Source organism: Sapajus apella, unplaced genomic scaffold, assembly GCF_009761245.1.
Source record: "Sapajus apella isolate SASKATOON/1434 unplaced genomic scaffold, GSC_monkey_1.0 scaffold90, whole genome shotgun sequence".
Lineage (NCBI taxonomy): Eukaryota > Metazoa > Chordata > Mammalia > Primates > Cebidae > Sapajus > Sapajus apella.
The window spans coordinates 1430981-1445892 of NW_022437030.1; the positions used below are offsets into that span (position 1 = coordinate 1430981).

General features: G+C 36.4%; 1 protein-coding gene across 4 annotated transcripts in view; it reads left to right on the forward strand.

Annotated features, from left to right (window-relative positions):
* LONP2 (lon peptidase 2, peroxisomal) overlaps positions 1-14912 on the forward strand; it is a 105242-nt gene that overhangs the window by 9842 nt on the left and 80488 nt on the right. For 2 of the 4 annotated variants that reach the window (XM_032255627.1, XM_032255628.1), the window contains exons 3-6: positions 3224-3355; positions 4809-4931; positions 8192-8355; positions 9819-9913. In XM_032255627.1, the coding sequence (XP_032111518.1) occupies positions 3224-3355; positions 4809-4931; positions 8192-8355; positions 9819-9913 (514 nt within the window). The remainder of the gene's footprint in view (positions 1-3223; positions 3356-4808; positions 4932-8191; positions 8356-9818; positions 9914-14912) is intronic. The other 2 variants (XM_032255629.1, XM_032255630.1) reach the window with 1 other exon arrangement.

Consider the following 14912-nt stretch of genomic DNA (forward strand, 5'->3'; position numbering starts at 1 on the left):
CAGGAGGTGGAGGTTGCAGTGAACCAGGATTGCATCACTGCACTCCAGCCTGGGCAACAGAGGGAGAACCGGACTCAAAAAAAAAGAAAGAAAAATAGAAAATCTGGATCTGTAACTTCTGTAGGGGCTGAAAGAAAGGACTTTGAGGAAAGAAACTTCAGTTTGAAAATTAGAATAAGTGAATATACTGCTTAGGAATAAAGGAGATGGAGGGAAATAGAATTTCTTTTTCTTTTTGGCAGTGATGTTCCCTGGGTCTTTGTGCCTCTCTTGGACGTAGCTTCATAGCCTCTTTCACTTTGTCTTTACTTCTTTGCACTTTGAATCTAGATAAATTTTTTAAACTTGTAAAGATTTTGCAATGACATTAAAGGAATTTTTAGAGAGAAGTAGATCACCATACATCTTACTATCATCATGCGTCAAATTTCATTTTTGTTTGTCTTCTGGGCTCAGTCCATATTCAATGATATGTTTTGTTTTCGTATCCATGTCTAATGTTCATATTAAGTACTTTTATAAATTTTATTGAGTTAATGTACACGAATTTTATTGTTTCTCTTTTTAGACATTATTTCCAATTAATTATTCTCTTTCATCCCCTTCTACATCTACTTCTACAGCCCTCTTCAATTGACTTCTTCAGTAACCTCCTGTCTCCCACTTCTTCTGTCTTGAAACTTTTCTGTTCCCTGAGCCTTTCTAAAAGAAGTTTAGGGCGTCCCTTTCCCTTGAGTAAAAGACTTTAATGGCTACAGGATAGACACCAAATTTCTTAGTATAACATTAAGACTGTTGTTAACTTGTTTTGGGCCTGTCTTGCCTCAACTCTAGTTATCACCTCATTGACACCCTAATTCTAACTCTACTGAATGTAAAAGAGCTTCGCATTGAGTTATTTCATGTCTCTATAATCCTGTCTTCCATTCTCTGCTGGGAGTGCTCTTCCATCTCGGAATTCTTTTGGTTTTTTTTGAGACCCAGTCTTGCCCTGTTGCCCAGGCTGGAGTGCAGTGGCACAGGCTCAGCCCACTGCAACCTCCGCCTCCCGGGTTCAAGTGGTTCTCTTGCCTTAGCCTTCCGAGTAGCTGGGATTACAGGCACGCACCACCATTCCCAGCTAATTTTTTGTGTCTTTAGTAGAGACAGTATTTCACCATGTTGGCCAGGCTGATCTCAAACTCAAGACCTCATGATCCGCCCTCCTCAGCCTCCCAAACTGCTGGGATTACAGGTGTGACCCACCATGCCCAGCCTACATCTCTGAATTTTAAAATTGAATCTATGCTTTCCCAACACCTACAGGCTGTTAGCGTTCCTTTCTGTGCCTTCACAGTCCATCATACGTATCGTTTAACATAATGCTTATCACATTGTATTGAAATGTATCTTACAGGTATTTTTTCTTTACCAAACTTGAATTCATTTTTCTCCTTTAGCCATCCTATGCTGAGCAGTGTATTGGGCCTGGCAAATAGTTTGTACTCAGTAAATGTTTGGAAAATGAGTTTTAACTGTTTTGTTTTCATAGGGTGAATTCACAGTAGCAAGAGTATTCAGATTTCATTATCTGCTTTTTCTACCTGAACAGCTTCATCTTAATTATACTTTAATTCCCTTGATTCTAGGCAGCTAATGGATAGGTTCCAAAATTACAGTGTTGTTGGAGAGATTTGATTATTATTAGCACAAGAAATCTTATTTGAATTGACTAAATGAGGATTTAATATATCATTTGTGAATTAGTGTGAACTAAGTTTTGCTGTGTTAACTACTCTGAAATCTCAGTCACGTAACATGAGGGTCTTTCTTGCTCATGCTTCATGCCTGAGACTAGTGGGGGTCGTATCTGCCTGTTAGAGTCACTTGGACCTAGTTGGATTGGAGATTCATCTCAAGACATACTTCCCTTATCTTTGAGGCAGGAAAAGAAAATGGGGCGCATCTCTCATTGGCTTGTAATGCTTCTGCCCCAAAGGAACTGCCACTTCCACTGTGTTTCATGGGTCAGTTTAATACTCATAGACACATGTTGAATATATTAATATTCAAAGGAAGTTATAAAGATCAGTACCCAGAAGAAAAGGGGAGTTTGTCAGTAGCACTAATGACTACCACAGTTACTGAAAGTGTGCCTTGGGCTTAATCTATCTTAACTCCCAGGTATACCCTGGCAGTTTTTCTAAAAATCATTCATAGTCAGTGCTCGTATTCTAGTTAGTCCAAACTGATATGGTTTGGCTATGTCCTCACCCAAGTCTCACCTTGAATTGTAATAATTCCCATGTGTCAAGGGCGTGGCCGGATGTAGATAATTGAATCATGGGGTTGGTTTCACCCATACTGTTCTCGTGGTAGTGATTAAGTCTCACTAGATCTGATGGTTATGTAAATGGTAGTTCCTCTGCACATGCTGTCTTGCGTGCCTCCATGTAAGACGGGCCTTTGCTTCTCCTTTGCCTTCCTCCATGATTATGAGGCCTCCTCAGCCATGTGGAACTGTGAGTCGATTAAACCTCTTTTATAAATTACCCAGTCTTGGGTATGTCTTTATTAGCAGTGTGAAAACAGACTAACACACAAATGTTATACTAAATATTAATATTTCAGCTTCTGATTGGCCGTGATAATAGTGTCAACTATGCCAAATTTCTAATAATACACGTATTTCTAATAATGTACATCTAATAATTCTATTGTGATTATGTAAGAGAATATTCTTGTTCTTAAGAACAAGGGTCCTTAATCTGTGATAGGATTAGAGATTTAAAGAAAGAATAAGGATCTCGATTCTGCAGCTTAACCGCAAATTTTCAGTAATTATAATGTGTGAGTGAAGAGAGAAAGCAAATGTGGCAAAATGCTAACAATTGGTGAATCTGGGAGAAGGATATACAGGAGTTATTGTATGATTCTTGCAACTTTTTTGTACATTTGAATTTTTTTTCAATAGAAAGTTAAAAATGATGGAAGAAGTTTACAAAACCTTTTTGAACATTAATATTAACTACTTTAGAACTAATATTGCTTTTCATTCTGATTGACATTTTGAAAGTACTTTTCTTTTCCTCTGAGGCCTGTAAAATACCTGGGCTATATTAATCAGTGATCTTTCAAAAACAAAGATGGAGGCTCAAAAATTAAACCTAGATGGAAATCTGATTTTTAAAAATTCACAAATAATGCCAGATTTCATTTAAAAGACTTTTTTTCCCCCTTCTAGTTGGTTGAAATGTTGGATATGTCTGTCCCTGCAGTTGCTAAATTGAGACGTCTTTTAGATAGTCTTCCAAGGGAAGCTTTACCAGACATCTTGACATCGATTATCCGAACAAGCAACAAAGAGAAACTCCAGGTACAGTGTTCCCTTCTTGAACGCTAGGTTGCTTTGTCACTTTTTATTGAGATCTAGATAGTGAGTAATTAAGTTTTGACCTTCCAGAAAAAGATACTGGAGACTCAAGGTAGTTGAAATGCTTTTACATTTAAATTGACTTTCAATTGTGATTGTTTCATATTTTTATTCACATGAGCAGCTCTTTTATTTGCGTAATCAATACTAGTAGTCAGTTTACCCAAAAAGTTAAAGAATCATAAAAAGGTAAATATTTAGCTGGGCTCAGTGGCTCACACCTGTAATCCCAGCACTTTGGGAGGCTGAGACATGTGGATCACTTGAGATCAGGAGTCCGAGACCAGCCTGGCCAATATGGTGAAATCCCATCTCTACTAAAATACAAAAATTAGCTGAGCGTGGTGGCGCGTGGCTCTAATCCCAGCTACTTGGGAGGCTGAGGCAGGAGAATCACTTGAACCCAGGAGGTGGAAGCTGCAGTAAGCCAAGATCATGCCACTGCACTCCAGCCTGGGCAACAGAGACTCTGTCTCAAAAAAAAAAAAAAAAGGTAAATATTGAATTTAACTTAAATATGTAGACATTCTTTGAGTCACTATTTTTAAATGTGGAGCCACGGCCCTTCCCTTGTGTGTGGACCTGCTTTCTTAGAATCTTCATAGTGTTTCTTATATAAATCACACCTATGATGCATGACTTATTATTTTAAATTTCTATTTATTTAAAATGAAATGAATTTTAAAGATACTTGAAAAGTAATCCAAGTATAGAATCCTAGGTTTACATGACGTAATACACAAACTCTAATACTTTTTTCTTGCACACTTTTTTTTTTTTTTGCACACTTATTTTTAAGGTACTTTTAAAGCAGTCTTTTTTATTGAATCATCCTAGAACATTTGTTTGTTTTCATTGAAACAGCTCTTTCCTATGTTATCAGTTTATTTAATACTTCAATCCAACCTTTATAGTAGCAAACACAACTAATACAAACAGATTGGTTGTATACAGGAATTCAGTTAAACCGGTGGGAGAAGAGTTACAGGACTGTCAGAGAGCCCCCTGGCTGTGGGCGGCGGCGGTGTGTTTTATTTCAGGAACGGAGAGTGGCTGGTGCTCCTACAAATCACTAGTGAGAGTTTGTTTACTGCGTCTGTTCTCTTGAACTGTGTCTGTTTTTTTTTTTTTTTTTTAATCTTAAAAACACACAACTTCATTTTAAAGTGAAAAACCAAGATCCTGTTTTTTTCTTTCTCTTTTAAGGATTCTGATATTCGTCTCAAACAACCTTGCTGATTAATATAGTTCATTTGGTTGTTTTAGCCATAGTGTGGTGTGAATACTGATAAGAATTTTTTTTTTAACTTGGCAATTTAAGCCATGGCTCTGACTGCCAGTTTTTGGATTGTGTGTTTCTAAGAGAGATCCTATTAATTGACTCACATTTCCTTAGATTTTAGATGCTGTGAGCCTGGAGGAGCGGTTCAAGATGACTATACCACTGCTTGTCAGACAAATTGAAGGACTGAAATTGCTTCAGAAAACCAGAAAACCCAAGCAAGATGATGATAAGAGGGTAAATATTTATTTGAATCCATTTCAGGCTTGAAAAAAAAATAAGGAGAATTAGGAACAAAAAAAAAGTTTATTGTCACCTAACTAGAGTTACTGATAACATTTTGGTGTTTCCTTCTCATCCTTTTCCTTGTCTGGATTTTTTTTTTTTTTTTTTGAGACGGAGTTTCGCTCTTGTTACCCAGGCTGGAGTGCAATGGCGCGATCTCGGCTCACCGCAACCTCCGCCTCCTGGGTTCAGGCAATTCTCCTGCCTCAGCCTCCTGAGTAGCTGGGATTACAGGCACGTGCCACCATGCCCAGCTGATTTTTTGTATTTTTAGTAGAGACGGGGTTTCACCATGTTGACCAGGATGGTCTCGATCTCTTGACCTCGTGATCCACCCGCCTCGGCCTCCCAAAGTGCTGGGATTACAGGCGTGAGTCTGGATTTTTTTATAAAGCATGTAAGCATTTTTCTCATTTTATTTTGGTTATCATCCCAAAGGATAATTTACTGAGCCATTTCCCTTTTTGTGTTGTTTCCAATGTTTTGCATATTGTAAACACTAACAAATAAGTATGACATGATGGGTGTCTTTGAGTATAACAGTGTTTTACTGCATGTAGTATTAAGAAAGAAATGCAAAATTGTTTCCTAAAAGGACCATATGTTGTGCCAAAATTTGGCTGTTTTCAGCTTATAAAAAGTTTCCATTTTCCTTAGTCAAATCTTGATCTTTTCCTGTTTTCTAAGCTTAAGCCCTCTAGCCTCTAGTGGCTTGATAAATATTCACTTTCCTTTCATTTTAACTTCAGTTGATTTTTGTTAAAAGTATTTAATTGGCTGGGCATGGTGGCTCATGCCTGTAATCTTAGCACTTTGGGAAGCTGAGGCGGGTAGATCATGAGGTTAGGAGATCAAGACCATCCTGGCTAACATGGTGAAACCCCATCTCTACTAAATTTTAAAAAATTAGCCAGGTATGGTGGTGCTTACCTGTAGTCCCAGCTACTCAGGAGGCTGAGGCAGGGGAATCGCCTGAACGCGGGAGGCTGAGGTCAGGTCACTGCGCTCCAGCCTGGTGACAGAGGGAGACTCCGTCTCAAAAAAAAAATAATAATAATAATAATTTAACCCATATATTATTTATTTTGAAGACAGCAATTGTATTTTTCCCTCAAATAGCTTTTTGTTTGACTCCACACCGCTATTAAATAATCCTTCCCATCCCCATTATCATCTATTTTATATGTATGATGGGATCTGTTTGACGTCTACCTTGATCTGTTGATTTTACTATTTTTATATCTGGACAGAGTTAAGATTAGGAAGATATGTTTGATATGGACAGGATGTAAAAATGGCAGTTCTCTGAAGGCTGTTGGAGATGCAGAACTGACTTAAGTGAAGTGTTGAGAATTATGTTAGCAATTTGATGTTCATCAGCACAGAAATGTTTTGTCATCAAAGAGAATACATTGTAGAGAAAGCAGAGGAGAAGGCAAGAACTCCTCCCTGGTGGGACCAGAGAAGGGGAAGTAAAGTAGGCTGAGGAGAGAGATAGGAGTAGTGGTCATCATGCTGGTGTTTAGTACTCCAGGACACCATGCTGTTTAAAACATGCAGAAAGCTGGATTATTTCTGGCTTGAGATCAGATCAGGGACTCAATTACTCATTTTGTGCAGAAAGACAAATCCAGTGGGAATTGCAGAAAACTGCAACTTACTCTCAATAAAGGTTGCCATCACTTAAAATGAAAGTTGTTCACAAGTGCTCCAGAAAATGATCAAACAAAAGATAGTTATTTAAAAAGTAAGAATCAGAGGATAATATTTGGAGTTAGCCTAAAACTGTCTCCTTTTCATTCCCCTTAGAGTTGAAAAGCACCATTTTAGCAGACGAGGGAAAAATGCATAAAAAAGTGCTTTTGTCTTAACAGTGAAATTACTGATATGCTTATAAAAATCTCACTTTAAAAAATGTATAATGTGTTCAGTTTTTTATTCTTTGTAATTTTGTCTGCTAATGACTTATATAAGAAGAAAAGCGTATATTAATACTTATGTTTTTATCAAATTAAATTTTTATTTACTGCTTTATGTTTTGAACATTTTTATATTTGAATGTATTAAATAGATAAATTTTCCAGGTTAAAAAATAAGTTCTGGGCTTAGTGTGGTGGCTCATGTCCATAATCCCAGCACTTTGGGAGGCCAAGGAAGGAAAATCGCTTGAGGCCAGGTGTTCAAGACCAGGCTGGGCAACATAGTGAGACCTCATTTGTACAAAAAAATTTAAAAAATTAGCCAGCATGCTGGTATATGTCTGTAGTCCCAGCTACTTGGGAAGCTGAGGTGGAAGGATCGTTTGAGCCAGGGAGGTTGAGGCTGAAGTGAGCAGTGTTTGTGCCATTGCACTTCAGCCTGGGTAACAAAGCTTGACCTTGTCTCAGAAAGTAAAATGTTCTGGAGGCTTTTAAATTAAATGCTAGTATATTATTTTGCTCCAGTAATGGTTGCTTATTCATGAATTTCAAGGAGCACATAAGGTAGTTTTAACATATGATAGAGAGATCATAGAGGAGAACACAATGGTCATTTAACTTGGCACAGAATATGTTTTTTAGATTTGAAAGAACAATTTTGGCAGGCCAGGAACAGATGGCAAGAGCTCACTGAAGTAATTGATGAGGTAGTGGTTGTGGTGGTTATAGCCACTTCTTAGAGAAGCATTACCTCACAGGGAGGAAAGTAAATACTGAGGTAGTTAACTGGAAGGAACTAGAGGTAAGAAAAAAATATTTTAAAAGCAGGAAAGCTTTGAATACAAAATAGAGCCAGTGCTGGAAAGGTTGAACATGCTAGGAAGAAATTTTGTAATATAGGAGAGAGAATGGAATTTTTTTCATTCACCAGATAGTAGGAAGTAATATATATCAAGAAAATGGTGGCTGCAATAGTAGCTCAAAGAAAGATAGTTCCTAGATGTTTTAATTATTTCTAGTATCCAGTTCCTTGACATTTGTTTTCTCATGCAAGTATTATTATAAGCATATACCAAAGAATCATGTCTACCTTATGTTGGTCTACTTTTGCAATTGTGCTGCCTCTATATATACAGCTGCCTTTTGATTATTATTCTGAGCTTTGCTTCCTAAACATATAGACTATAGTCATAAAAATGTTTATTCAGCACCAATCATAATTTTATGTGCACCTGGGTACTTCATTTCCAATTTATTTTGACATATGATTTACTCTTCTGCTTTCTACGTTAGGTTATAGCAATACGCCCTATTAGGAGAATTACACATATCCCAGGTACTTTAGAAGATGAAGATGATGATGAAGATAATGATGACATTGTCATGCTAGAGAAAAAAATACGAACATCTAGTATGCCAGAGCAGGCCCATAAAGTCTGTGTCAAAGAGATAAAGAGGTAAATTATAAAAGGCATTTGTTCATTATTGTTTTCATTTTGCTTATTAATGTTGAAAATTGTTGCTCATGGAAACTTGATTCTGCACTTTGGATCACAAAATGAAAGCTGACTCATTTGTTTTATGTTCTCTGATCTTTCTCCATTGTCTTATGCTTAACATGTTTATAGACAGCCCTACTCATTTGATCTTTTCATTGCCAATTCTCATCTTTCATGGCTTTCCTGATTCTCGGTTTATATCTTTGGTCTCTGGAGTACTTTCCCCTTTCTTCATCCTTCAACCAGAATCTAATTTTTAAAACGTTCTTAGTACTCTTGATTAACGCCACTTTTATTACTCTTTTCTCAAATACTGAGAATACGTGATACAAGTCTTCCACTTGCAGTGTGCTGTCAAGCTGTATAACTCTTGCAGCAGCCTTTTTGTTGTCTGAAAGAATGGACCATGCTGCCTTTCTTACACATAATGTTTGTTCAGTTAGCATTGTATTCTTCAAATGTGACTTTTTTTCTCTAGACTGTAAACTCTCAAGGGCAAGGACTCTCCATTTCTCTTTGTACAAGACAAAGTACAGGGAAACCTTGATAACAGAGTAGGGTATATAGGTTGATTACATTTTCTGTATATCCCCAGCATTAAACTGAAAGCCATTTTTCCCTTGCATACTTTTAGCTTTAGAACTTTTATTGCATTTTCTTTTATTAGTGAATTGTAGTGAGCCTGTTTGAATGCGTAGTGACTTAATATTTGACTTTCTGAGGCTCACAGTTAAAAACATTGGTAATTGTAGTTGATGGGTATTTTATATTGCTTCTGACATTACTTAATATGTGTAAAACATTTATTATGTGCAGAACACTTTGCTAAGCACTGCATATATTATGGAAGTAGCATTTGTTATTAAATATATGTTAGCTTGCTTTTATGAGCAGACCTCATTCATCTCTGATACAAAAAAATAAAATTATCGTATTATGCACAGTCACTTACATCTTATTGCGATAAGTAAACCAGTACATATGTGTCACTTGACTATCCTTGTGAGCTTAAAAGGGACACACACTAGTGAGGCCATATTTCTGGCTTAGAATTAGATATACTGCTTTCTCCTGCAGTTCGCAGGTGTCTGTCTTATTTTGTTTTGTAAGTACGTTAAGTACTTACAAAATAGGAGAATGCATTGTAGAGAAGCAGAGCAGAAGGGAAGAACTCCTCCCTGGGGGGACTAGAGAAGGGGCATTAAAGTAGGCCGGTAAGAGAGATAGGTGTAGTGATTATTACATTACATTAGAAAACAAAATAAACATTTCATTAACTGGATACTTTAAAACTTTTTCAGATTTGTTTAAGTAAATATGTATGATAGACCTAACCAAGAAAGAGAGATGTGTTTGATTTTTCTGTTACATAATTTTTCTGTGTTCTTGAACATGTTTGCTATGTATTTCTTTCTCTACAGACTCAAAAAAATGCCTCAGTCAATGCCAGAATATGCTCTGACTAGAAATTATTTGGAACTGATGGTAGAACTTCCTTGGAACAAAAGTACAACTGGTAAGCCACAAAATAACACCATTTTTGCAGTCTAATTGTCACTCAGAAAGCTCATGCAATTTTTCATTTCAAATTTACTCCACTGATTGTCTTACTGTTATTTTTATTTTTAATTTTTTGAAACCATTTTATTGAAGTGCGATTGGCATACAAAAAGCTGTGTGTATTTAATGAATACATACATCTCAGTGAGTTTCAGAATAAGTATGCACCTACGAAACCATCACTATCTTCATAGCCATAAACATATCCATCACCTCCAAAGTTTCCTCTTACCTCTTTTGTGATTATTATTATTATCATTATTATTGGCTTTTTTCTTTTGGTACTGGTAAGAGCATTGAATATAAGGTCTAATGTTAAATTAGACTATAGCAAATTTTAAGTATACATTACAGTGTTGTTAGCAATAGGTGCTTTGCTTTATAGTAGATCTCTTGAACTTATTTATCTGGCATAAATGCAACTTTGTTCCCTTTAACCATCACCTCCCATTTCCTTCTCCTCTCATCTCCTGGCAACTACTAATCTACTCTCTAATGCTATGAATTTGACTATTTTAGATTCCACATGTATTAAATAGGTGAAATCATACAGTACTTGTCTTTCAGTGTCTGGCTTATTTCACTTAGCATAATGCCCTATAGGTCCATCCATGTTGTCACAGATAGCAAGATTTCCTTCTTTTTTAAGGCTTCATGATATTCCATTGTATGTCTATAGCATATTTTCTTTATTCACTTATGTGTCAATAGACATTTCAGTTTTTTCTGTATCTTGGCTATTGTAAGTAATATTGCAGTGAATATGCAAGTGCAGATGCCTCTTTGGGATCCTGATTTCAGTTCCTTTGGCTGTTTACCCAGAGGTGGCATTGCTGAGTCATATGGAAGTTCTATTTTAACTTCTTTAGTAACTTTCATACTTTTTAAGTAACTTTTCATAATGACCGTACCAATTTACATTCTGAACAACAGTGTATGAAGGTGCCTTTTTCTCCATATCCTCACCTTCACTGGTGATTTTTTTTTTTTTTTAAAGTAATGGCCATCCTAACAGGCATAAAGTGCTTTCTCATTGTGGTTTTGATTTGCATTTCCCTGATGATTAGTCATGATAAGTACTTATTGATTTTTTGCTATTAAGTTGCATGAGTTCCTTATATATTTTGGATATTAACCCTTTATCAGATAATACGGTTTGCAGATATTTTCTCCCATTACATAGGTTGACCTCTCATTTTGCTGATTTTTTTTTTTCTGTTTAAAAGCTTTTTAGTTTGATATAATCTCACTTGTTTTTTTTTTTGCTTTTATTGCCTTAATTTTGGTGTCATATCCAAAAATATCATGCCCAGACCAATGAGGGGCTTTTAAAATATACTGTCTTCTAGGAGTTTTATGGTTTCAGGTCTTATATTTAAGTATTTAATCCATTTCAAATTAATATTTGTGCAGTGGCGTAATATAAGGGTTCAAGTGCGTTCTTCTGCATGTGGGTATCCAGTTTTCCCAACAACATTTTTTTGAAGAGACTGCCCTTTACCTATTGTATATTCTTGGTGCACTTGTTGAAAATTGGTTGACTTTCTAGGTAACCTTATAAGGGTTTATTTCTGAGCTCTTTATTCTGTTCCATTGGTCCGTGTGTCTGTTTTTGTGCCAGAATCATACTCTCTGATTATTGTAGCTTTGTAATATGACTTGAAGTCAGAAAGTCTGATGCCTGCAGCTGTGTTCTTGCTCAAGACTGATTTGGCTGTTCAGGGCCTTTTGTAATTTCTTATTCATTTTAGGATTTTTAATCTATTTTTGTGAAAAATACCATTAGAATTTTAATAGGGGTTGCATTGAACTTGTAGATTGCTTTGAGTGGTATAGACAGTTTAACCATATTCTTCTAGTCTATGAAAATATCTTTCCATTTATATGTGTCTAACTTCTTTTATCAGTGTTTTATAATTTTTAGTGTATAAACCTTTCACCTCTTTGGTTAAATTTGTACCTAAGTATATCATTCTTTCTGAGACTATTGTAAATGAGATTGTTTCCTTAATTTCTCTTATTTAGTTATTTACTTTTGAGATGGAGTTTCACTCTTGTCACCTAGGCTACAGTACAGTGGCATGATCTCAGCACACTGCAACTTCCACCTCCCAGGTTCAAGCGATTCTCCTGCCTTAGCCTCCCAGGTAGTCCTGATTACAGGCAACCGCCATGATGCCTGGCTAAGTTTTTGTATTTTTATTAGAGACATAGTTTTACCATGTTGGCCAGGCTGGTCTTGAACTCCTGACTTTAAGTGATCCACCTGCCTCGGCCTCACAAAGTGCTGGGATTACAGGCGTCAGCCACCACGCCCAGCCCTTAATTTCTCTATAGAGAAAGGTTTTTTTGTGGGATTTTTTTTTGAGCCTTAATGAAGTGTAATTGACATACAGTAAACTTCACAAATGTAATATGTACATTTTGATGAGTCTTGACTTACGTATACACCTGTAATACCATCACGTAAGACGATAATGAGCATAACCATAACCTCCAAAAGTTACCTCATGCTCTTTGTTAGTCCCTTCCTTCTTCCCCACCTATTTCCTCCTTGCTTCCCAACCACCAAGCAACCACTAAAGATTAATCTGTATTTTCTAAAATTTCATATAAATGGAATCATAGAGAATGAGCTCTTTGTTCTGGCTTCCTTAATTCAGCATGATTATTTTGAGGTTCATCCATGTTGCTATATATAACAGTAATTTGTTTCTTTTTATTGCTGGAGTTGTATTCTGTTGTCTGGATATACCATCATTTGTTTATCAATTCACCTATTAATGGACGTTTGGGTTGTTTCCAGTTTTTTGGCTATTAAAAATAAAGTTGGCTGGGCACAGTGGCTCACTCCTGTAATCCTAGCACTTTGGGAGGCCAAGGTGGGTAGATCATTTGAGCCCAGGTGTTTGAGACCAGCATGGGTAACACAGGGACACCCTGACTCTATTTAAAAAAATAATAATAATAATAAATAATATAAAATATTTAATACAATAAAATATCAAGAAATAAATCTGTGAACTGTGGTAGTAAATTTATTTTTTAATTTATTTAATGTTTGCATGTCATGACAAAATACTGCTTTCTAGTTGAAATGTTTCTTGGTACTCTGAGATGCCATGTGTGTCAGCATTAGATATGTATAGCAGCCATGTATCCATGATGAAAATAATTCCATTATTTAGCATTTCAACAAAGCACTGGAGATGAGTAAATTATGGTATAAAAGGAGTCACGTTAAGCTCCTAAACCATGACTACATAGGATTGTGTCCAGATAATTGTGAATGTGGCTATAAAACCATGAAAATGTCATTGATACATATTTAAAATTTTTTGAGACGGAGTTTTGCTCTGTCGCCCAGGCTGGAGTGTAGTGGTGTGATCTTGCCTCACTGCAACCGCCACCTCCTGGGTTCAAGCAGTTGTCCTGCCTCAGCCTCCCAAGTAGCTGGGATTACAGATGCTTGTGACCACACCTGACTAATTTTGGTATTTTTACTAGAGACAGGGATTCACTACGTTGGCCAGGCTGGTCTTGAACTCTTGGCCTCATATGATCTGCCTGCCTTGGCCTCCAAAAGTGCTGGGATTACAGACCTAAGCCAATGTGTCCAGCCTAAATGTCTTTTGTTTGTTTGTTTGTTTGTTTTTTGAGATAGTGTCTCATCCTTTTACCCAGGCTGGAGTGCAGTGTGCGATCTTGGCTCACTGCAGCCTCTGCCTCCTAGGTTCAAGTGATTCTCCTGCCTCAGTCTCCTGAGTAATTTAGGATTACAGGTGTCTGGCACCATGCCTAGCTAGTTTTTGTATTTTTAGTAGAGATGGGGTTTCACCGTGTTGGCCAGGCTGGTCTTTTAACTCCTGACCTCAAGTGATCCTCCCATGTTGGCTTCCCAAAGTGCTGGGATTATAGGTGTGAGCCACCAAGCCTGGCCCCCCATTCATAATTTTTGAAAGAGAAGTGTACCTTCCAAGTAGAGATCTCAGATAGTAATCAAAAGCAGAAAGTAAAGCAGAGAGGAAAGAGTTGTAGGAAATAGTTTGCAGTTTTTCCCATCTTAAATAAGAAGAGTCAGTAGATACCATTTCAGTTTTCAAATTATAAATAGAGAAATTTATATTGAAATGTAAAAATTTTTTACATGTTACCACGTGTTATTCAAGACAGGAAGAATGCTTTCTGAATCACTAAAAAGAATAATTAGAAAAATATATCCTGTATAGAAAAGATAGAAAATAATTTATATAACATGGAAATTGTTTCCTTAAAAGATTGAAAGAACTTTTAAAATTGTCTTTACTTGGCCTATTTCTTGAAAGAAATTTCTTTACAGTTTTCAGTCTTTTCTAAATTACCTTTTATTCTTACCTTACTGAATGTGTTAATCATGAATGGATAATGCATTGTAACAAGTACCTTTTTACGTACAAGGTGATATTTTGATGGAAACTTACTCTTCTTGGACATGATGATATTGATAACCTAACATTGAGCCATCTTTGCATAACTAAAATAAATCCCACTGAGACTTAGTAGATTATTCTTTGTAGATTTGATTTACTAGCATTTTAATATTTACAGCTATAGGAATTAGTCTGAGGTTTTCTTTTATGTTTACTGTGGTAGGTTTTAGTGTCAGGGCTAGCATTGTGAAATAATTGAGAAACTTTCTCTCACTTATTCCTGTATTCGTTGGTTGGGTTCTGGGGCCAGGAAATGGGGAAGAAATTTCAGTTCTTCCCTTTCTATGTCACTCACCTAGAACGCTGACTCAACTCAGTAGTACTACAATTAAATTATATAGTTCACTGCTTAGCTAGGTTTTGGGGGGAACTAGCTTGGGAACCAAATTACCATCTCAGGCTATTTTTCTTCCTTTATGAAAAATGCTTAGCACATTCTAAATAATTAATTAAAAAAGTGGATTTGTGTGTATTTCTCTCTCCCAT